This window comes from Mytilus trossulus, chromosome 1, assembly GCF_036588685.1.
Source record: "Mytilus trossulus isolate FHL-02 chromosome 1, PNRI_Mtr1.1.1.hap1, whole genome shotgun sequence".
In the NCBI taxonomy this organism is placed as follows: domain Eukaryota; kingdom Metazoa; phylum Mollusca; class Bivalvia; order Mytilida; family Mytilidae; genus Mytilus; species Mytilus trossulus.
Genome location: NC_086373.1, coordinates 62,110,308 through 62,134,283, shown reverse-complemented (window position 1 = coordinate 62,134,283; position 23,976 = coordinate 62,110,308). Strand labels below are relative to the sequence as shown.

Sequence of the window (23,976 nt, the reverse complement as noted above, 5' to 3'; positions counted from 1 at the left end):
ACTTGTCCGAAGAAAAAGTTCTAAATAATCGGGAAACTTAAACCAGCAGAAGGAATAATTCTGTTATTGTGTAATAAGGCTTGAGGATGAACATTTGAAATATGACGTTTCCCCTTTAATCAATGAAGTCGAATAAAAAAAGCGTTAACAAGATTCTGAAGTTAGGTTAAATGTCAATTTAACGTGATGGAAAGCCAGCGTGCTGCTGAGTTTTACTGTTCGACATTTTGTTTTTTGTTTGGAATTCGATAGGTTGCAGATAAATGACAGTTCCAGTAAAACAATCAATAATTGAAATGTCAATTATGATATCGCAATTTCAATCTTTATATGAAAAATGGTAAATAATTTCATAATTTGTTTCAATATTTATGTATAGGATATTGATACAATGCATTACATCAGCATTTTCTTGATGTTGTTTTCTAAATAAGAAAAGATCGTTAACTATTATCATAACAACCAAATGCAATATATTTTTTTCCCGACTGACGCGATTGGAAAAATTATGACAAATTAACATGTTTCATTCTATAGATTGTCTGATAATAACCTCTGTTTACGTCTAATATTGAACAAACGTGTCGACATCTAGTGTTTCATTGGAGTATTTTCTTTTTGTTCTCTGAAAGTGTTGTAAATAATACGTGCATAACGTTTTACAAGTCACGAATAATTTACTTTTTGTCAAGAGTTTGATCATAACCTAATCTGTTTATCTACAGTAGTGGTTGGCATATGATATATTGCAAATGAAACTATGCTTCCTTCAAGGACAGTACATGCAAGTAGTTAAATAACTCATTGCTTTGAGGGTTTTAAAATAATTTCAAGAAAGCACTTGCATATGTTGCCGGTATGTATTTCGATAAATCTAGTCGATAAATGTCTCTTAAACAAACCTGTAAAAGTACTGCTAAGATTTCTTCCGAAAAAAAAGGAAAATCACAAAAATACTTAACTCCGAGGACAATTCAATTAGAAAGTCCCTAATCAGATAGCAAAATAAAAAAGCTCAAAGACATCAAACAAATGAACGTACAACAACTGTCATATTCCTGATTTGGTACAGGCATTTTCTTATGTAGAAAATGGTGGAATCAACCTGAAGTTAGCTAATTCTCTCTCTTGTATGACAGTCGCATAAAATTCCAATATGTTGACAACGATGTGTGAACAAAACAAACAGACATAATAGGTAAAAATGTTAAAAAAAACCAGGGATACAGCAGTCAACATTGTGTTATTATCTTAATCACTACTAAAACAAACAAACATGTAAACAAACATTACGATTTTTCCATTTGATAAGGGACTTTCCGTTTTGAATTTTCCTCGAATTTCAATAATTTTGTGATTTTTCTTTTTACCATGGCAGATCATGGCACAATGACGGGTCAAATGTAACAAATAAACAGAAAAAGGCATATAGATAATGCATATGAGCAAAAATTAAGAATACACAAATCATTATAGAACAATGACACAACGACGGAATGTATAAGTACAGAGCCACGTCATGTGTAAGATTCAGTATACATGGGACTATTAAACTAAAATAGTAATAGTCCCAGAGTATACTCTGGTTTGTTGTTATATACTATATTAATGTAACTGTTACATGTATATATAATTTTCATCCATTCGTATATCATTCTATTCTACTATTCTTATAATAGTGCAGTGCAAGTGCATGGTGGACACTCTTCTATAAAAGAAAACGATTTTTCTTAAAGATTGGACATGAGAAGTCGTTCATATTTTCACGCAAAAACAATAACAGAGCTACCGGTCCTTGCCAGGGGTGTCGCAAAACATTCTTGAGGTATTCTTCCGCAGCTTTAACACAATTTTTTGGTACGTGTGCATTGATATTATCAATATGTTTTTACTTTATATATATCTTACGACAATTTTCATTTTATTACTTTGAGTTTTAAAAACAAAAAATGTAAAGGAGTATCCATTGAAAAAATGAAGTTAAACATGTGATAAGGAATTTTAATTTGCACTAGATAATGTCCGCGGATCTTATATTTTTATAGATCGGTTGAAAACCCAAAACTAATTTGCATAATGAAAATTTAGACGATAGCAATACATTGGAATGACCTCAAGGTCATCTCGATGCAAAAAATTTAGGACAAGAATACAGAAATTATCATAGAACAATATCACAATGACGGGATATGTATGAATACAGAGCCACGTGTAAAAAGGAAACACTAAAAGGCATATAGACAAAGCATATTAACAAAAGTGAAGACAATAACACAACAGTTACAGAGCAATAACACAACGACGGAATGTATAAATACAGAGCCACATCAAATGGATACCACAATAAAAAAAAACCAGACCAACCAGTAAAAGTTATATTCGTAAAGAGAAATAAAAGAATAATATACCACGTTATTTAGATGATTTACAACGTCAGTATCGAGAATCTATACTACAAGACCATTGTATATTATTTGTGAAGTTGAACTTTTTTTTTGAGAAAAAAAGGACCAGACGTTCAGGTTCGTCAACTTTCTTCTCATACACTTGTAACGTTTTACAAATTTAGTAGTTTCTGCATGCTCTTAATTAACAAATAAGATAGGAAATGTATATCCCATATGCAGGTGAAGATGGTATATTGCTTCTTAGGGGAAAAGGGGGAGGGAATTGATAATTTCAAAATGAAAATCGTCTCGTTTATAAAAGAATCTGGTAGTGAGATGACCGTGTATGTCAAATTCGAGATATAAGTCTATACATGAGGTGAATGAGGATTGAATATAAAAAAACGGTTTGCATTTTTGTGGAAAAGTTTTTTATTTACAAAGCCATAAAAGATATATCATGACTCTTTCTTTGTCTCACACATTTATCAACTCACATACTCCATCTTTGCCTTTTTCCTTCACATTCCCTATCCCCTTACCATATCACACACACACCAACACACACACACACACCTTTAATAAATATAATCTGCCCTCGCACACAAACACACTCTACCTTCACAAACATACTATCTCCTACACACACACACATACATACTATCTCCTACACACACACTTTCCCTTCACATCTTAACATATATACTCTCTCCTACACACACACACTACCCTCACATACATACTCTCTCCTTCACACACACTCTCCCTTCACATACATACTCGCTCCTACACACACACTCTACCCTCACATACATACCTTCTCCTACACACACACTCTACCCTCACATACATACTCTCTCCTACACACACACACAATACCCTCACACACTCACATACATACTCTCTACCCTCACATACATACTCTCTCATACACACACACTCTACCCTCACATACATACTCTCTACCCACACACACACTATACCCTCACATACATACTCTCTCCTACACACACACACACACTACCCTCACATACATACTCTGTCCTACACACACACACACACTACCCTCACATACATACTCTCTCCTACACACACACACTGTACCCTCACATACATACTCTCTCCTACACACACACTCTACCCACACACACTACCCTCACATACATACTCTCTCCTACACACACACACACTCTCCCTTCACATACATACTCGCTCCTACACACACACTCTACCCTCACATACATACCCTCTCCTACACACACACTCTACCCTCACATACATACTCTCTCCTACACACACACACACTACCCTCACATACATACTCTCTCCTACACACACACCCTACCCACACACACACACTACCCTCACATACATACTCTCTCCTACACACATACACATTCTACCCTCACATACATACTCTGTCCTACACACACAATCTAACTGCCACACAGCTTCACTCTCACATACTCACTCATACTCTCTCTCTCCAAACACTCACCTACATATACACTCTCAACCGCCTACAGACACACACACTCTCATCCTACATACACCACACACTCTCATCCTACATACACCACACACTCTCACCTATATACACCACACACACACTCTCACCTACATACACCACACACACACTCTCACCTACATACACCACACACACACTCTCATACTACATACACCACACACTCGCACCTACATACACCACACACTCTCACCTGCCTACATACACACTCTCACCCACCTACATACACACCTCTCACCCTACATACACCACACACTTTCACCTACATACACCACACACGCTCACCTACATACACCACACACTCTCTCTCCTAGTAAGAATAAGAAGAAAAAAATGAAAGGCTGAAAGATTAAGAGTGAGAGAATGAAAAAGTGTGAAATATATAGACAAAGAGAAAAAAGTTGAAGATTGAAAGAGAATTTTAAAGAATAAAACGAATGAACAAAGACGAGAAGAGATCCGTTCCAAAATAATTTCAAGAAGAAATTACACCTTGTAGAGGTGCACGGCTAAAGCAGTAACGGGTTCTCCTCCGTCGGCGCTGTAATTTATAACAGTCCATTGGCGAGAATACCACTGCCTACCAGAATTTTGGAAGGGTTGGCGCTCTTACCTTCAGTTCCCTTCATGATTCATTTTATCTAAATAAAAGTATAATGGAATTTGCAGTGTTTTTTATTTTTGATTCTTGCAATTTAACTTTTGGGATGGAACTCGTTGTTAGGTTAATTGCATTTGTATATGAATAGTTTATCACTCTATGAATTTATAGGTGTAATAGAGTAAAAAATATTTAGTTTTTCAAATATTTCAAATTAATTAAAATGAACATAATAATGGGTGGTAACTTCATTGTCGTAAAATATATGTGCTACAAATAAAACATAACACGTGTTTTCCAGTCTATTCATGTGAGGTGATTTAATCAATAAACACAAAAAAAAAAACACAAACTCACTTATACCTACATTGTATCTATATACAAATAAGGAGATATGGTTTGAATGCCAATGAAACAACTATTTGCCAAAGTGCAATTAAAGTGGATGTAAAAAGTTACCTATATTTCATGTCAAAGGGATGCATGATAATTACTAGTAGTGATATCGCGGGTCCGTGACTGAATCAAAGTATTGTAACTATCATATGCGTAAGCCTTTTTTTAGTATTGGGATTGTCATCTGATAAATTCATGCCGATTATAAGACTCACAGTTTTCTCTGCTTTAAAAAATGTTCTGTTTGGTAGTACTTACTCTTAGTACTAATTATTTGGACCTGCAGGTCCTGCATATATAATGGAGTATTTTTTATCAACAGCATTGTCCTATATTAGTTATAAATTAAGTTGAATTATTTGAAACGCTGTTTTACGTCTTGCGGAGAGCCCGCTTACAAATTGAAAACTGTACTTATTTTAAGTCCAATATTTAAGTATTCGTATTGTCATCTTAAAAAGTCTTAATGATTAAAATACTACAAAAGTGAATAGTTTGACAATGATAGAATTTAGTAGTATTAAACCTGTAATTATGACCCGTGTATAAAGCAAAATCCGAAATACACCGTTGGTGGTGCGCCTGTCAGATGCGGAACAGCGCTGATTTGTCGTTTTTTAACCCATGACGACTGACATTGGACCTCGTTATTTAAATATTATAGATATCTGTGTGAGGCAACGGTCTAATCTATAATATAAAAAAGAGTCACATCAACAAACGTTATAACTACTGAACATCACCTACTCGTTTCGGATGATTATGATAATTTGTCATTATTGAATTTCTCAGACTTAGATCGAAGAGTGTGTTTTCAGTTTATCTTCTCCCTTTTCGTTATTCGTAACAAGACTTGGCGTTTGCTACAGTATAACTGCATATCATATTTGTTTTTCGTTAACAATTCTATCCATAAACCAGGCCGTTATTCTTATCGCTTGTATTGTTTTACATTTGTCATTTCATGGTCTTCTTAGCTTAATTGCTATGTGGTTTGGAATTTGCTCATTGTTGTAATTTTAATATTGTTCACAGCTGTTTTTGAAAATAGTAAATTTTCTTTATGTTACAAATCATCGACGGACATATAAATGTGTGCTGAAGTTCGCTTTTTTATAAGAGGGTCTTTTAAAGGGAACCTTTATTGGCACACAAAAGGTTTTGTTAAATTTACAAGCCTAAGTGGGAGGGGGCAAACCCAATAGTAAGATCAGCCATTTTGAAATGGGGTGCCAATGTGTAATCTTCTGATTTTAGAGATAAACAGAGGGTGTCATATTTTAAGAGGGTTATTAATTAAAAAAAAAGTGTTGGGAAACCTCTTTTGTTAGCATCCCAACTCGCAAATTCTGTGAAGGTAGTTGCCTTTTTTTTCAGCCGTAATCGATTTTGAGGATAATTATATTTTTCGTTTCATAGTTTTTTACTTTCATAGTAAAATACATCAACTTGTGTTTGCTTGATGTGTGGCATTGAAGTATATTACACACATCTTCTGTTAATCGACTTAAAATTTCCTTTCGATTTTTTCAGACTCCCATATTGGTCTTTGAACAGTTTTTGGAATTGTTTCGTTGGAAAAATGAAAATGCCAACCATCTATAAAATATCTTGTACAAAAGTCCAGTTCTCCTTTGCTTGGTGCTTCAAGATTTTTACGAGACATCCCCTGTTATTCTCAAATTAATTGGACTTTTATGACATAAAAAGTTTAAACGATGTATTATAGACACAGTTCGCAGTTCTGTTTAACAATAAAGAGATGTGACATGATTGTGAATGAGACAAATATCCGCCTGAGACCAAATGACAAAGATGTGTACAAGACAAGGTCACCACACGGCCTTCAACAATGAGCAAAACCCGAACCCCATAGTTAGCTATGAAAGTCAAATGTTAAACAATTCAAACTAGAAAACTAACGGCCTGATTTATATACAAAACAATGAACGAAAAACAAATATAAATAAATACTAGTATACAGCAACAAACGACAACTACCGAATTCGAGGCTCTTGACTTGGTGTAACAATACAATATACGTACAGACTTTGTTTAGCAAAGTAATGGCGTTACTGTACTGATATTACTAAGACTAAATAAATGCAAAATACAAAATTCGTCCAACAAAACAACTACATGTTCATCTAAACATAAATGCCTGCATATTTGAGATTAGCATAATTTAGACAGAAAGCCTTTGTTTTTTAAGTGTTTTACATTTTTTATCATCACCATACATGCATTATGAATGATTATTGTAATTTATCATCGTTTGTGAAACAGTGGGAAATGGTTTTGTAATTATTGAATTATTTGCTGTTAAATGTCAAAAGTGAATGGTATTCTCTTATCAAACTTAATGTTACACAGTAGTAAAGGCTACAATACTTGTGTAAGTAAATTTATTATCACTTCTTGCAGAACGTAAAGGCTATTTTATTCTTTAAAGATTGATACATGTATGTTGCGATTGTATATGCTTCTACACATTATCTTTCGACCAAATTTTATATCCTTCAAATAAGTAGCATGTATTCGTCATGCTGTATGAAATAAGAAGATGTGGTATGACTGCCAATGAGACAACTATTCACAAGAGACCAAATGGCAGGGAAATTAACAGCTACAGGTCACCGTGCGGCCTTCAGCAATGCCCTAACCACATAGTCAGCTTTAAAAATCTCTTTATTTTTAAAACAGATATATATAATTATTTTTATAGTACAATTCATAATTAATTCGGCAAATTCTTTATTTAAACAAAAAGTTAGCTTCAACAATAGATATTTGTTTCTTTTGAGAATGTATCTTTGATTTTAGCGACTTTAAAACATTTACAAAAGAAGTAGGTCCGGTAAGGGCCGATTTTGGCCTCAGTTTTCATGTTCATCGAACGAAATATTTTTAAACACTTTTTAAACACGTAAGTGTCTATTTCTATTGATTTAATTAATTTATGTGACAGTTTTTAACTGATTAAGTCATTAAAAACGCTCCTTTTCAAGCTTGAATATGAAAAATGTATCAAATATGCAAAAAACCGTCATTTTTCAGATGGTGTTTGTCAAAAACGAAAGTGGCCGCATCCGTGTTCATCCTCAACCTTTATATATATTATGTATTATTAGGAAATACAACTTACGTTTTAATATTATGAATGAACACGAATGCGGCCACTTTCATTTAAGACGGAAACCGTCTAAAATTTAAGTAAAATGCTAAAATTCTGAAGATTTTACAAATTTAGCATGACTAAATGATGCTAGACTACCCGATATATGTGCATTGTGTTGTCAAAAACAGCCTATATTTATGTAGCAGAATCATTCTACTTTCCAACAAATAGCTTAACGATTACATTTTCAAAATTTTGTAAAACTGCTATATTTTTGGGCCAAAAAGGGATCTTACTGAACCTACTCCTTTGTTTTAACCTTACGGCTGATTTCCCGGTAAAGACCATTAAATCGCTAATCAACATCTAAGTTACATTAGTGACCAACTAAATCTTTTAGTTTTACATGATGCAACCTATGCTATTTATAATTCTTGAAAAATTGAGATCTTTCTAACTCCATGCACCAATAGCAGTTTTCTTTTCTTTCGGTGCACCGCCAGTGATCTAGGTGAAGCTATTTCGTTCAGTTCTAATCTCAGCATTTTATCCTTCCCGTCTTGTGAAATATGTGTGATACTATGCCTCCCGGGACTAAGTTTCGCAACAAGAATACTGCTATCTTTTAGCAACGCTATTCCATGTATATAGCCAAAACCATCAATTTTCAAAGTAAATTTTCGTTTGCCACTATGTGTGTACGAATGCACCAAACATTTCTTTGTTTCAGCATAACTTATAGTTTCTGCATTTATGTCAACTGGACCTTCGTCATTGTGTTTCATCGATATTATGTTAATACTATTATCGCTCCCAACTAAATATAAACCAGTTTTCTCGCAAACTACTACTAAAAGACTGTCTTCAAATGCGTTTAGACCGGAAGCGTTACTAGGGAGAATAAGTTCATCAATTTGTTCCATAGTACTGATATCCCGAACATCTACTCGCCGATCATTCAACATTGATATAAAGAGTTTCGAATTTCCCAGTACAGCTACATCAAACGGTTCGAATGGCAAGGAAACTTCTTGGAAAATTTGACCCTTGTCTTTTACATGTAAAAGCCTCTTGTGAGCCGTGTCAGCTAAAATTATACTCTCATCTGGCATAAATGCAGCCCCTGACACTTCAGGGAGAAACTTGTCAAGAGAAGTATTCATATTAAACTCCTTACTGCGTTTTAAACGTGTTCTATGCCATCGGTTGTCTTCTTTGTTTTCAATTGATGTTTTTGGTTTCACAGTTTTAATACTGGGTAAGAACGGATTGATATTAAGCATTTCTAAGTTCACGTAGGCGTTAGCTTCTATTGTTTCAACTGAACCTAAAGATTTTATGTTCAAAACATCTTTTATCGCTTCAGCGAGTTTGAATTCGACCGAATAGTTTCGGATGGTTTCATTTAGTTTCGTAAGATGTTCTACCTCGTGTTTTGCAATCGTCATGCCTTGCTTAGCAGCTAAAATAATTTGTAAATTAGACCCATATTCCTTAGCTTTCGCGGATTCGTCGTCATGTGAATCAAGAACAGCACTTCGATATTTATAATCAGTTATTTCTCCCGAAAGGTTGGTAGCGTATTTTTCACAAGTTTTATCCAGTTGACTTATAAGTTTGTTCTCAAGTTCTATCAAATGATAATTAAGATTTTCTCTTAATTTCCTAATTTCATCGCGAATTTGTACTTTTTGAGTTTTTACACTCTCTATATTACCTTCTCTTTCTCTTTGCAACTTTTTATATATTTTTCTTATGTTTCCAAACTTAATTTTCAACGTTTTGAAATCACTGTTCAGCTGAGCTATGCTGGCAATTTCACTGACTGATTCCACCCCATCACAATCAGAATGGTCATTTCCTTGACATTCGGCACACACGCCAACGTCATGCACAGGACACCACGAGACAATCTCTTTAGATTCATGCTTTTCACAATGCTCTGAAATCTTAATGTCAGGTTTCCCACGCAAATCCATTGTAAATATGAATTTGAATAAGCACTAAATATTCTAAGCTAAGAGTAAAAAAAGTAGGAATAACGATGCGGTCCTACACTTTGCGTACTTGCATATCTGAAAATAAAATAAACAAAATGACCAATAATGTAAACTGGTATAAATAGCTTCAATGAAATGGGTTCTTTCTTTGTTTTTTAATGTTGTTTCTTGTCTATCGCTCAATATTCAAAACAATGCATTAAAATCATTAAAATCTTACTGAATCATTGATGCTAGTTATCTAACAGGATTTTAAGATTACAAAAATTTCTAAAAATGAGTTTGTTAACAAAATTTATAAATAATTGTTCGGAAAGTCCCCCTTCAGAATTTCTTGTCGAAACAAAAAATGAACACACACAAAAAATATCAAATTATAGACTGTACTTGATTCAAAATGTTTACAAAAGTCGTGTAAATGAATTTGTATCATGCCTAGGGGTTTCGATACAGTAAAGTATAATTGTCTGATGCCTGAATAGAACCAAAAAATAAAATCATCGGATTTGAATCATGACAGATAAGTAAGAATTGTCGGACTATCATGACAGATAAGTAAGAACTGTCGGACTATCATGATAGATTAGTAAGAACTGTCGGACTATCATGACAGATAAGTAAGAACTGTCGGACTATCATGACAGATAAGTACGACCTGTCGGACTATCATGACAGATAAGTAAGAACTGTCGGACTATCATGATAGATAAGTAAGAACTGTCGGACTATCATGACAGATAAGTAAGAACTGTCGGACTATCATGATAGATAAGTAAGAACTGTCGGACTATCATGACAGATAAGTAAGAACTGTCGGACTATCATAATAGATAAGTAAGAACTGTCGGACTATCATGACAGATAAGTAAGAACTGTCGGACTATCATGACAGATAAGTAAGAACTGTCGGACTATCATGATGGATTAGTAAGAACTGTCGGACTATCATGACAGATAAGTAAGAACTGTCGAACTATCATGATAGATAAGTAAGAACTGTCGGACTATCATGACTGATAAGTGAGAACTGTCGGACTATCATGATAGATTAGTAAGAACTGTCGGACTATCATGACAGATAAGTAAGAACTGTCGGACTATCATGATAGATAAGTAAGAACTATCGGACTATCATGATAGATAAGTAAGAACAGTCGGACTATCATGACATATAAGTAAGAACTGTCGAACTATCATGACAGATAAGTAAGAACTGTCGGACTATCATGACAGATAAGTAAGAACTGTCTGACTATCATGATAGATAAATAAGAACTGTCGGACTATCATGACAGGTAAGTAAGAACTGTCGGACTATCATGACAGATAAGTAAGAACTGTCCGGGACTATCATGACAGATAAGTAAGAACTGTCGGACTATCATGACAGATAAGTAAGAATTGTCGGACTATCATTAGCACAAACATTCAACCCTGTGTCTTTCTCTCTTGGTATGGTTCGCGTCGATAGTCCAATATTGTTTAGTTGTGTCATAGTGCTGTTAGATCTTTGACATAGTGGAATTGATACTGTATTCAATGTCTTTTTTTCTTTTTTCCCCTCAGTTTTGGTCATCCCCTTATTGTAAATTAGTCTTTGACCTGGTCAAACAATGTAACTTACCTTCGCACTTTGTACCCTTTCCAGTCTTTGTTTTAAAACTACGTTTGTCTATATTTTGTGTTTTGATTTAAAGTGTCGATTTCTTTCAATCGTATTTATGTTAACAAAGAAATTACGACTAAATAACACAAAACATTAAACGGTATTTGAACATATTGATGTTCTATTGTTCCCTTGATTATTATCGATACAAGATTGTCACCTTTCAAGTTTGTTATTGAAATATGTATTTCATGTATGACGTACAAAAACATTTCTGTACATTTTCTTTTCTGCGTATTTTTTATATTGTTATATACTATTTTTCAACTTACAGTTAAAAAAAAGGGAAAGTAAAATAAAGTAAAACCCCAGTTAAAAGGACATTAGTAAACTTCTGAATTGAAATCGATATGGAACCTAAAAGTTTAGAAATTCGTCTATGAACGAAAGTTGAATGCTTGTTAATTACTTCAGTAATACTGACTATTGAACTAAGGAATTATGACACAAATGTATGTCTATTTCATATTGATTGGATAAACAAGTCCACAGAAGACGGCTACCATACAACTTTCTTCCTAATTCTTAATCTTCCCCTTGTCAAAGTAACCCTATTTTTAACTTGCAGGAGCATTTGAAAATATTGGTTGTAACAATAGTTCTAACTGTGAATGTTTGCTTTATGTTCAGTGGCAAATATTTCATACTTATTCAGAACGAAAAGTCCAATAGAAAGCCGATAGTGCAAAGTCGGTTCAGAGGGACATATATATAGGATAGGAATTTCGACTGTAACTGTAAAATGAGCTAGGGCATGTTGAATATGGACAGACATTTTGTATTGTAACATGTCGTATAAGGAACGTCGCACTTCCATGTGCAGACGTGATACTCTCTTTGAAATTTGCATCGGTATCTATAGGTTCCCCATTCAGATTGGACGTGACTGTGTATTTATACATCCGAGAGATGATAATACTTAATGAATCCCTCTGATATGCTAAAAGAAAGATAACTCTATACATTATAGACTACAATTGTTCTTGAAACAATTGCAACATCATAATATAAAAAGATATATCAATGTGAACATACATGTATCAACCAAAATCCAAATGGAGTTAATGTAAGAAGCTACATGTCACAGCATGACCTTCAACAATGAGTAAAACCAAATACAGTTGCTAATTATAATTTAGGCATTTCACCCCATAAACACATATTAGTAGCCGTGTTTAAAATGCATATTTATCACAACATATATATGCACCTGTATAATTCCCCATACATAGTATTAGATTTACCTGTAAAATTTCACTTTTGATCTTAGGTCAATAGGGAATTGATACACAAAGTAAATAAATAAACAATGGTGTTCACGTCTTTTAAAGTTGTTTGAACTCAATCTGGGTATCTTCATTTTCATTTATCTAGATTCGTCCATTACTGGCATTATATTTGTATCATTATAAAGAATACATAATGATTGAATGAAATGATCCTCATCGACTGATAAAAATAATCGTCAAGATACTACTAGTAGGCTTATAGTTTAGAATGACAGATGCATGTTTCAGAACTATTTGACGATATTTGTCGCACAGTTTATTCGCTTTATTTACCTGAATTTCTCTGCGAACCCTAAGACCCCCTGCCCCTGGGATCCTACACTGGGATCAGATTCTGTTGATTTGAAACGTCTATTAAGGATCATATATTGCCTTACATAGTAGCTACGTTTACTTATCAGGAATCAGTATTACCAAACTTTACTTGTCAGCAAAACGTAGAATGCGGTTGTAATATTTTAAGAATTTAAACTTACCAAGCTTTACAATTGTGTTTGTTTTCACCGCTTCTGTGGTACCTATATCCGGTGGTGATGCTACACTGTGGTTTCATATCAAGTACGAAGATTGAAGATAATTGAAACCTAGTATTCCAACTGAAAACTTGTGCTAAATCTGCGGGGGAAAAAAATCCCGACAGGGGCGTAACTGTTTGGGTTTGCAGTGTGGTGAGCATATATTTGTGTGTAACTCATTCTCCACAGCCTTATTGAATCGCTTTAGAAACAGCACCTGCAAGGTCCGTTAACTCCTTCATATACACAGTTTACAATCTATCGTTCGAACGTGGTTACGGCGTAATTTTCCAAATGGAACTCCATTGACAAGAGTAGTTGGTAATATGACTACATCATGCAGAAGGAAAATAGGTACATTTAAAAATAATATTCTTCAATAATTTGGGCTTAATGAATCACAAAAAGAAAAGACAGAACTAAAATATAAAAATATCGAGAACAGACACAAAACAAACGCTTAACACACAACCAAAAACAAAATGTCATAAACTTCAATATTTATCTTTAAAAGAAAGTTGTTCTAAATTATGTCTGATTCCTTTAGATACATCGTTTTTTACTCCTGTCAAGTTTACTTTCCGACAAATAGAAATAAGGAGATTAGTATGATTGACAATGAGAGAACTCTCCATCCAAGTCACAATGTGTGAAAAGTAAACACTTATACATGTATGTCAAAGTATGTTCTTCAATACGGAGCATTGGCTCACACCGAACAGAAAGCTATAACGGACCTCAATTGAGTAATTTTTAACCATTCAACAGGAAAAAAAGAAACACATATGAAGCACATAAAAAAAACATAACAAATGATTGTAGAGATCTGTCCCTGTTCTGGTTGAAGACAGGGGCAAACCAATACAGCGGGTTTAACGGTTTAACAGGCGCCAACCTCCCCCTAACCTGAAACAGTAGCGTAACATTACGACATAAGAAGACACACTTTAAAATGTACTTTTTTCTGCCTTTCTGCGTCTTGATCACTGATTCATAATTAATATATTATCATGATAGGCTCATAAGTATTCGTCACTTGAGATTTTTCGCTATATATTATATATAAAACTACATTCTTTCAAAAAAATATTTTAGGGTCATTTTTGGTTTTATTTAAAGCAACTTGGTTCCATTAGAAGCAGAATTGTCACAGGTTTATTTTGTATTTGGTTATATTTTTGGTGGATCATTTTCATTTTCATTTTTTTACAAAATGAACACAAAAATTATTTTTTGTTCAGAAATTCGCTATATATTCAACAAAATTAAATTACGAAAAGATATTGTATGTATTCACATCAAGTGGAAACAAAAACACCTGAAGACATAACTATTACCAAATAAACAAACATACATTTGTACTTGTTAATTAGACAATTTTACGTCTTTTAAGGCCTTGTGGATAAAAATCCAACCATAAATGCCCTCAATTTTTTTTTTTTAAATGTGTTTTTATATAAATATATAGCAAAAAATTACAGGTTTTGGCCAGGTACTGTAGCTTCTTTACAAAAGAAACAGAAAATAAAAATTTCCCCTAGGCTGGTATTCCTACGTTAGTCATGTTCGAAGTCCGAAAAATATAATTATATTTTTTTCTATTTTACAAAGCCAGGAAAAGTTATAACCTTAAACATTACTACATGTAACAGCTTAAGCATTGAGCATAGACTATTCATTTACATACGAGATGGCGAGAAAAAAGTTGCCATTGTTTAGCAATAGAAACTGGATGATACAGGACACTTCGCCCATATATAAGTCTTTTTACAATTTGTCAATTTCTAAAAGACGAATTCCTTTTTTTTTCGTAAACATTTTGATATCAATGCAAAATTGAGAAAAAATAATCTTTTTATTCCTAGTACATGTAGTATGATGGGACGAAACAGGATGATAAAACGTTAGATTTTTTGGGGAAAAAATAAGAACACGAAAAATTGAGGTCAGTCCTTGAAAATATATTCGATATAAATATAGTAGTATGTCAAAATTTTGCTATGTTTGTTTGTTTGCCAATCATTATTTATCTTACTAGCATATTCGTCTATATTGAAAATATAAAACATTCTGCAGTATTAATGATTGATTTACGGTTAGTTACATGACTCCAGCCAACAAGTTGAACAATATTTTTTGATGCAGATGTTCATTGATGCATGCGATGTGCATAGATGTATAAGATGTGCAGACAGCTGTGCAGGTGTAAAATGATTTTTTAACTTTAACTTTGAATAAGACGCGGAAGATTAATTTTATCAAATTTGTTACTGTATACAATCTTGTGCCATTTTTAAACGATCGCATTAAACTCAAGTGCAACTGTTCTTCTGGTCAATATTATATTTGATAAAGTATCGCGTATCAGTGTAAAATTTTACCTTGAACTGATATGGCAGTGTTATCTATTACTTTTTACAAAACATTATTTGACAAGGTGAATGACACACTTAGTTAAACAGTTATGATGACTGCTGGCTAAAATATAGAACACATAATTATAGTGCATTTCTAGAGAAGAATACTCAGTTTGGATAACATCACAAAATTGTAAATACGTAAGAAAACTTTATTAATTCTAATATACGCTTGTTTAACCCTATTAAACATATGAATAGGTGGACGTTAAGTAAATAAGCTTTAAACTTTAGCATGGGAACTAACAAAATGGAAGGATGCATGTGACTAGACACACAGTATCGTTATGTTGATTAATATATAATGCGCACACGCTTTTTTATGCCATGTAGTCTACTTACATTATCAGTTGTGTTTGAAGGACAAGTGGTTGTCCAAACCGTTAAAGTTGCAGCTATTTAATGCAATAATAATATTTTTGACTTTTTATGTGTGTGCAAAACAAATACCCTTTAAAAACAAACGAAATTTCCATGGTCATCTGTATGCTAATTTACAGAGAGTAACTCATACAATATAGAACTTAAAATAGGAATTTTACATAATAATTATGAAACAATGCATGTGAACTGATTGTCGGCGAATATATTATTTTATGTCTATTTTAAAACAGTCGGGTTTTGGTAGTTGCATTGATCTGTCGATCGTACTTCTTGTATTGTTGGTAGTTTGTATGATCTATTGTATGATCTAATATATTAACTAGTTGGTGTGATCTATTATTTTGTCTGATATTTTTGGCAGATATTGTGATCTAATGTATTGTTTAATATTTTTGGAAGTTAACGTGATCAATAATATTGTTTAACATTTTGGTGGTTGGTATGCTCTATTGTACTGTCTACTATTTTTGGTAGTTGGTGTGATCGATTAAACTGCCAAAAAAATTTTAGTAGTTGGATCGGTCTATTGTATTGTCTTTAATTTTGTAGTTGTTGTAATCTGTTGTACTGTCTACTTGTATGTATCACCAGTGGCGGATCCAGGATTTTTCATAAGTGGGGGCCCATTGACTGACCTAAGAGGGGGCCCGCTCCAGTCACGCTTCAGTGATTCCCTATATAAGCAACCAAATTTTTTTCCAAAAAGGGGGGGGGGGGGGCGCCCCCCCCCTAAATCCGCCTCTGAACACTGTCATCCTTATTGCGTATAATTTTGACTAATAAAATTCTATTGAGGTACATCTCAAGATTGATTGATTGATTGGTTGGTGTTTGTTTTACACTAAATGTCCAATATTTCAGTCATGTCCAAAACGAGAGCAAAGGCAACAAAACAGCTAATAAAGTAGGACCTGCAAGTCAGTCAACATGGAGAGGGAGGGAGTAATTTCTTGAATACATGCATATGTAATTCCTCAATTCACATGTTCTTGACATGCTTTTATGTATATGCTCTCACTTCAAAATAAAATTCACCAACTTTAAGGATTACCTGGAATAGAACTAAGAGACCCTTATGTTATGAATTATTGTATTTCATAATGCCAAAAAAAAAAACTCCTTTATGAACCCCCGACTCCAACTCTCTTTAGTCAAACTCTACACCTCTGGAATGTGTTATTTAAGTGATTATTTTAGCCTTTAAACACAGGCACTTGTCGCAGAAAAAAAATGCCTGTGCCTTTAAATCAAGCAATAGAGGTGCCATGATAAACTAATACAACTCAAAATTTATTATTTATTCTAAAAATAAATAATAAATTTTGAGTTGTATTAGTTTAAAATATAAGAATGTTCAGTACCGTTTTATTGCTTTTCATATATAAATCAGAAGACGTGGTATGAAGGCCAATGAGTAAACTCTCTACGAGAGGCCAAATTTGTATCACGTTTGTTTGAAGGGAGTGCAAGATTGTACAAGTGCATGTAAAACAGTTTTATAAAATGTGTTATACTGGCTTTAAAATATATTGCAACGGTTTAAACTAGATAGACATTTTTCAGAATTACTGCTTATTAAGCTATTAAATAGAGTTTATACTTTCATGTTTATATATGTTTGTTTCTCTTTCACAGCTGGTATTATGACAGATCCTAAATCCAGGCGATCATTGGGAAGATGGCGTTTAGCAGCCATCATCTTGGCGATTGTATCATTAGTACTATTTATTTGTCTTATAGCAATTCTTGTGACAACTCACACTAGGAAAAAGAAAATAACTACCTGTGGTAGTAAAGAAAAAGGACAGTATGGTCATATTGATCTTAAGGAATCAGATAACCCATCCGTGTTCCATCATTTAACTTCAAAAGAAATAGAGGGTTTGATGAAGTATTTATATTCTAAAAAAATACTCAACTTGGTTAAGGCAGCAGACATGAAAGTCAATACAAGCTACGTCTTTTTAAGTGAATTATTTTTGCCAAGCAAAAGTTCTGTACTGGATTATCTAGACAAAAAGGGAACTCAGCCACCACGAGAAGCACGTGTTGTTATGTTACGAGGAGACAAACAAACACCAGATATTGAAGAAATTATAGTTGGTCCGTTACCGAATCCAACCAAACACAGACCGAATCCTAACAGAAAACAATCAATTCCGTTTATATACCGTCCTGTTACTGGACCAGAACACGTTGGGTCAATAGAAATGGCTACAGTGCAAGTTGACCAAGTACTTGGAACAATGTTCGAAGAGATTTACGACGGAAAACTATTTAATTGTAATAGCAAATGCTTAATGATTCGGTACATAACACCGGTGTCGTCTGTGCAGTCCGGAGAAAAAAGACGTAAAACATGGTATTGGCTGTCACAGTTTGCGGAGTACTTCATTCTACACCCTCTGGATTTTTCTGTTTTGGTAGACTTGGATGGACCAAACTATACAATCGAACAAGTTTGGTTTAATGGAAAACTGTATAAAACGCTGACAGATGTTTTAGATTACTATGAAGCAAATAAGGGGTCGATCTTAAAGGTTAAATTTCCAGATGTTAACAAAGATCTCTTCTCGACAATGAACCAACGTGGTACACCACCAATTAGTCCTCCTTTAAGAAATCCAGTACAAGTCTCACCTGATGGAAAGAGATATAATGTTAAGGATCGACATGTTGAATATATGTCTTGGCAATTTGATTTCGGTATGTCACCAATAAGAGGCCCACAGCTGTTTGATTTAAGGTTTAAGAACGAAAGGATTGCGTATGAATTGAGTTTACAAGAACTTTCTGTATTTTATGCGGGATACAAACCGATGCAAGCTTTAGCTAATTATTTAGATGGTGTTGGTTTAATAGGAATACAAGCAAAAGGACTTGTCCCTGGGGTTGATTGTCCACAGGACGCCACGTATTTTAGTTCTACATTTCAAGTGGAGTCAGATGGTCCATTCTCATTTGAAAATGCTTTTTGTCTTTTTGAATACAACATGGGTATGCCTTTACGTAGACATCATTCTTATTCGTTTTCTTATGGTAGGTTTTACGAAGGGATGGAATCAACAGTGTTGATCTTACGAACAATTGCAGTTATTATTAACTATGATTACGTAATAGATTTTATGTTTTATCCGAACGGAGCTATGCAGGTCAAGGTTGTTTCTACTGGTTACGTACTTGGCACTTTCTATACTGACAATGAAAGTAGATACAGCTTCAAACTTCACGAGAATTTTGCAGCTAACATACACCAGCATTTGTTTAATTTCAAAGTAGATTTAGACATTCAAGGAACTTCAAACCGATTTGCAACAGCTAACATTGAAACTGAAAGTATACGGAACAAGTTTTCGAAAGATTCCAATGCAAGGTTAATACAACATAAATTTTCGACTTCTCTCAAAAGAACAGAAAAAGATGCTGCATACAAATTTGATTTTGAAACTCCAAAATATTTACTCGTATACAAAGAAGATGATAAATCAAGAAACGATTATCGAAAAAGTAAAAGTTATCGAATACTCAATAATGGAATGTCTAAACTAATTCTCCCAGAAGGAAAAGGAAACGAACCAAGTATAAGTTGGGCCAGAAATCAAGTTGCTATAACAAAATACAAGGATTCGGAGCCGACGAGTAGTTCTTTGTACTCAATTCTAGATTCGGAAGACCCAATCGTACATTTTCAGAATTTTATTGATGATAATGAACCAATAGTGGATGAGGTAAGTTGTATATGACGTATTCAACATTTAATTATAAAAACTAAACGATAATCTTGTAGAAATTAGCCCATCAACACTCCTTTGTTGACATGACATATAATGATATGGTCATAATTATAAATTAACTGATTACAAAACTTAGAATGTTTGAAAACAGAGGCTTTTCTACCTCATGTATAGAGTACCTTAGGTGTATCTGGAAACACTTTTACGATACGAATTTGTAGTCCTCAAACTCTTCAACTTCGTACTTTATTTGCCTCTAAATATGATTCAAGCGTCACTGATGAGTCTTTTGTACACGAAACGCGCGTCAAGCTCACATACAACATATTTCAATCCTCCTTGTATCTATATATGATGAGTTTATTTAAGAGGTGAACAAATATGCATATTTATCTTTGAGTATATGTCGGTGATATAGACCATACTAACATATATATTCAGAGTTTTTACATTCTATAAACACGATAAATGCAAGATTTTTATAACTCACATTTAGGTATTTACTAAGTATTCATGATTTGTTTTGCTTCCAGGACGTAATATATAGTTTTGCAACTTGTGTGCCTTAGTCCTGTTTTGTTGTAAAATTCTTAATGATATAAAAAAGATGCACCAACAACTAAATCGATGCACGCAACTTCTAGAATGTCATTCATTATGTATGATTATTGTCAAAACTTTAGAAATACGCAAAAATCAAAGAAAATTCCATTTAATTTTTCATATCACTATATATATATATATGTTACAGTAAATAGGTGAAATTAGGAATTACATGTAATTACTAAAATTTAGGAATTACAGGTAATTCCCGATGCACTTAGTTAATACAAGTAATTCCTGAAACGGCCCAGTTATTACCAGTAATTACTAACTTTAAAATGAGTTTTTACACCTATTTACTGACTGCTAAAACAATGTTTTATTATGGTCAGATGATCAAAAGTTATGGTAATACTAACTAAATGATCAGTAAGTAGTCTTAGAATATTGAATGGTTGATTTGTATTCAAAATATCTTGAATAATTATGGACTTTCAAATATTTGGTTAAATCTGAGTAACTTTAGTTTTAATCCAAAATGGTTAAAGTTGAGTATTATACAGAAAATTTTTGACCAATTTCAGCAGACATGGAAATCAGAAATGGAAAAATCCAGTTCTATAATTAGCTGAGAAACAAGGTTGATGAGTTGTGCACTTGCGAGTGAATATTTGGACCTCATTGAATACGTATTCATGTGACCTTCAATTCAACCCCTAGCTGAAGATGGGTTATCGATGTATTAAGCTATTAAAATTGTAAGGGTTTTGCAGAACAAACAGTCTCGACTACTTTTGCTATTAATCGCAGGCTCAACAAAAATGAGGAAAAAATATTAAAATTTTCCTCTAGATACTATCTTTAACTAGTACTATAAGAAACTTCTGTCAAAATTGGGTAAAAATCAAGGATGGTTTATAAAATCTAATGTTTTAAAAACTTAAACTTCAGAGTGTATGCAATGTTAACTGGGAAAAAACTAGTCCATTTATCCTGATTATAAGTGATATAGGAAAAAAAAGGATTTTTTTTTACAAGCTTTACTTTCGGATATTATCTTATGATCATAAACATTTAGCTTCTGTCCAAGTTTGATAGAAATCCAAGATATTTGGAGAAAGTTATTTTAAAGTTTTAAACCACAGTGCATGATTGAGATTTTAGTTTAACAAAATTATGAAAATCAATTTTGGATTGATATCATTGTCTTGCATGCATACATTTACAGAATTTCAAGACATATAAAACAACCATTTTCCAGTTTCAATTCACAAACAGTAAAGAGTATGCACTTTTGATGTGCCTTATATTCCTACATCCTCAAGTAAGCTCCCTTAAAATCCCTACCCCTTTACTTTCTTATTTTGAATCTTGAGTTATGTTTTTAATTTTAAAACAAAAAATCAAGTTAGTAAATAGCTGTAAAAATGACAAAAAAAATCAGTAATTACCAGTAATCACTGAAACAACTAGTAAATACAGGTAATTACTAAATTGTCTAGTAATTACAGGTATTAACTGAAATGTGTAGTCATTACGTGTAATTCCTAATTTCACCTATTTACTGTAACATATACATATATTCATTCGGATTACAGAATGAAAAAAGCACGACTACATGATAGGTTTAATCCTTTGCTCAGAAAATTTAAGTTCATCATATCATCAAGGATCATACACTGTGAATATGAAGTGCGAGTTATCACAAAACAAAATGATCATACACACCATTGTATCATTAAAAAAAATGCAAGTTACATTCCATAAACTCTGAAAACAATGCGGATAGTCTGATCCAATCTGTTGCTTTTATCATGTTTATATCTGTAGCAAAGGAAACCAATCTCTAATTCATCTAAATATCTTCAACAAGTATAAATTTAGAAATATTATACTCATGCTTATCTCAGTGAAAATAGAGCCAAAGTCAATGATGTTTTGATAAAACTGCATATTATTAAAACACCATAAAAGCTTTCTTACGATATATTCCTAAGAGAAAAATATCACAGATTACAGAAAGAAAATATGCATTCCTTTCTTATATAATTTGCAGATTATATTTTTTTTTTAGGATTTGGTAGCATGGGTCACAATGGGCATTCACCATATTCCACACACTGAAGACTTGCCGGTTACACCTACTCCTGGGATGGAGTTAAGCTTTTACCTATTACCATACAACTATTTCGATGAAGATCCAGCAATTTCTTCCTTGAATGCAGTCCGTATTGAACCAAAAGATAATACCAAACTGAAGACATCTATTAACATAAACCGTTATGGCGTCAAACAAAGTATGCAGTGTGTACCTGAAAAAAATAAATATGACGAGGAAATTACGGAAAATCCGTCATTAATAATTGACACTGAAGGAGGCACATTCTTGTAAATTTATATGTAATAGAAAAACAAGATTCACAAATCAAACCGTCTGACCAGTAAAAAAAATACTTTACTGTCATATATTATGACAATATGTGTGTACATATACTTGACAAATACTGCAATTATGTATGAATTTACTTAACAGCTAATATGCATTTTATACTATTTTTTAATTCGTGACGTATATAAATATTATGCTTGATTCTATGCCATATGAGTGTATATTTGTGTGTGTGTGTATGTTTTTGCAAAATATAACAGCTGTCATTAAATGTTCATTACTGCTCTTTTAAAAAGCAAACGCATCATTTCATATTTTCATTAAACACAATTTGTGCATTGGACTTTGTCAATTTTAATTACTACTTTTGGTGCCGGAATAACAAGTTTTGTTCACTCAGTATTCCTTAGATTTTGGGAGATTTGGCTAGCCATAAAACTAGGCTTAACCCACCATTTTTTTTTAGAATGTGCTGTGATCATGTCGGGAATATGGAAGTCCGTCTCTATGTATTTTGGCGTTTGTTTTTGTTGCAGTTCAGTGTTTCTGTTGTTCCGTTGTATTCTACTTAAAGTTTATGCGTTTCCATCGTGTTTGGTTGATTTGCAACCCGGATTTGTTTTCGCTTTATTGATTTCTTACTATTTAACAGCGGTATACTGATGTTGCCTTTATATGTGCTCTGATAGATAGTCGTCCGAATTCAATCAATAACACATCTCCGGATTTATATATTTATTAAAGATAGTTAAAACTATATGATCTCACCAGCATTCAAAGAAAGTATGCGACACGTATTGTTTTGCGTTGTGATATCATTTATTTTGACTTCGTTGTATGATGACAATGAACTACAACTTGAATTGAAGACTTTTTATTCATATGAAAATTTCAAAATTTCATACATTTTCTTTTTACGGGGACATCATTTATATATGTATTAAAATCTTTGTTGTGAAGTTGTTTGAAAATGAAAATATAACGGTTTTCGCCTTCTCTACGTTATAGGTTT

The 23,976-nt window shown here is 33.2% G+C and overlaps 2 protein-coding genes across 4 annotated transcripts; one reads left to right on the top strand and one right to left on the bottom strand.

Moving 5' to 3' along the window:
• The first annotated feature begins 7,281 nt into the window (after positions 1–7,281).
• LOC134681143 (putative amine oxidase [copper-containing]) lies at positions 7,282–23,307 on the top strand. Of its 3 annotated transcripts, none has more exons than XM_063540607.1 (3): positions 7,282–7,304; positions 17,934–20,026; positions 22,650–23,307. In XM_063540607.1, exons 2-3 carry the CDS (start codon positions 17,942–17,944, stop codon positions 22,965–22,967), a joined length of 2,403 nt encoding a protein of 800 aa, XP_063396677.1. In that variant the 5' UTR covers positions 7,282–7,304; positions 17,934–17,941; the 3' UTR covers positions 22,968–23,307. The 3 variants fall into 3 exon arrangements, with proteins under 3 accessions (XP_063396677.1, XP_063396669.1, XP_063396686.1); XM_063540599.1 differs by lacking the exon at positions 7,282–7,304 and adding an exon at positions 15,929–16,055; XM_063540616.1 differs by lacking the exon at positions 7,282–7,304 and adding an exon at positions 15,940–16,047.
• Positions 8,453–10,006, bottom strand: LOC134685242 (uncharacterized). Its single transcript, XM_063544815.1, has one exon. The coding sequence runs from the start codon at positions 10,004–10,006 to the stop codon at positions 8,453–8,455; it is 1,554 nt and encodes a 517-aa protein (XP_063400885.1).
• Positions 23,308–23,976: the final 669 nt, after the last annotated feature.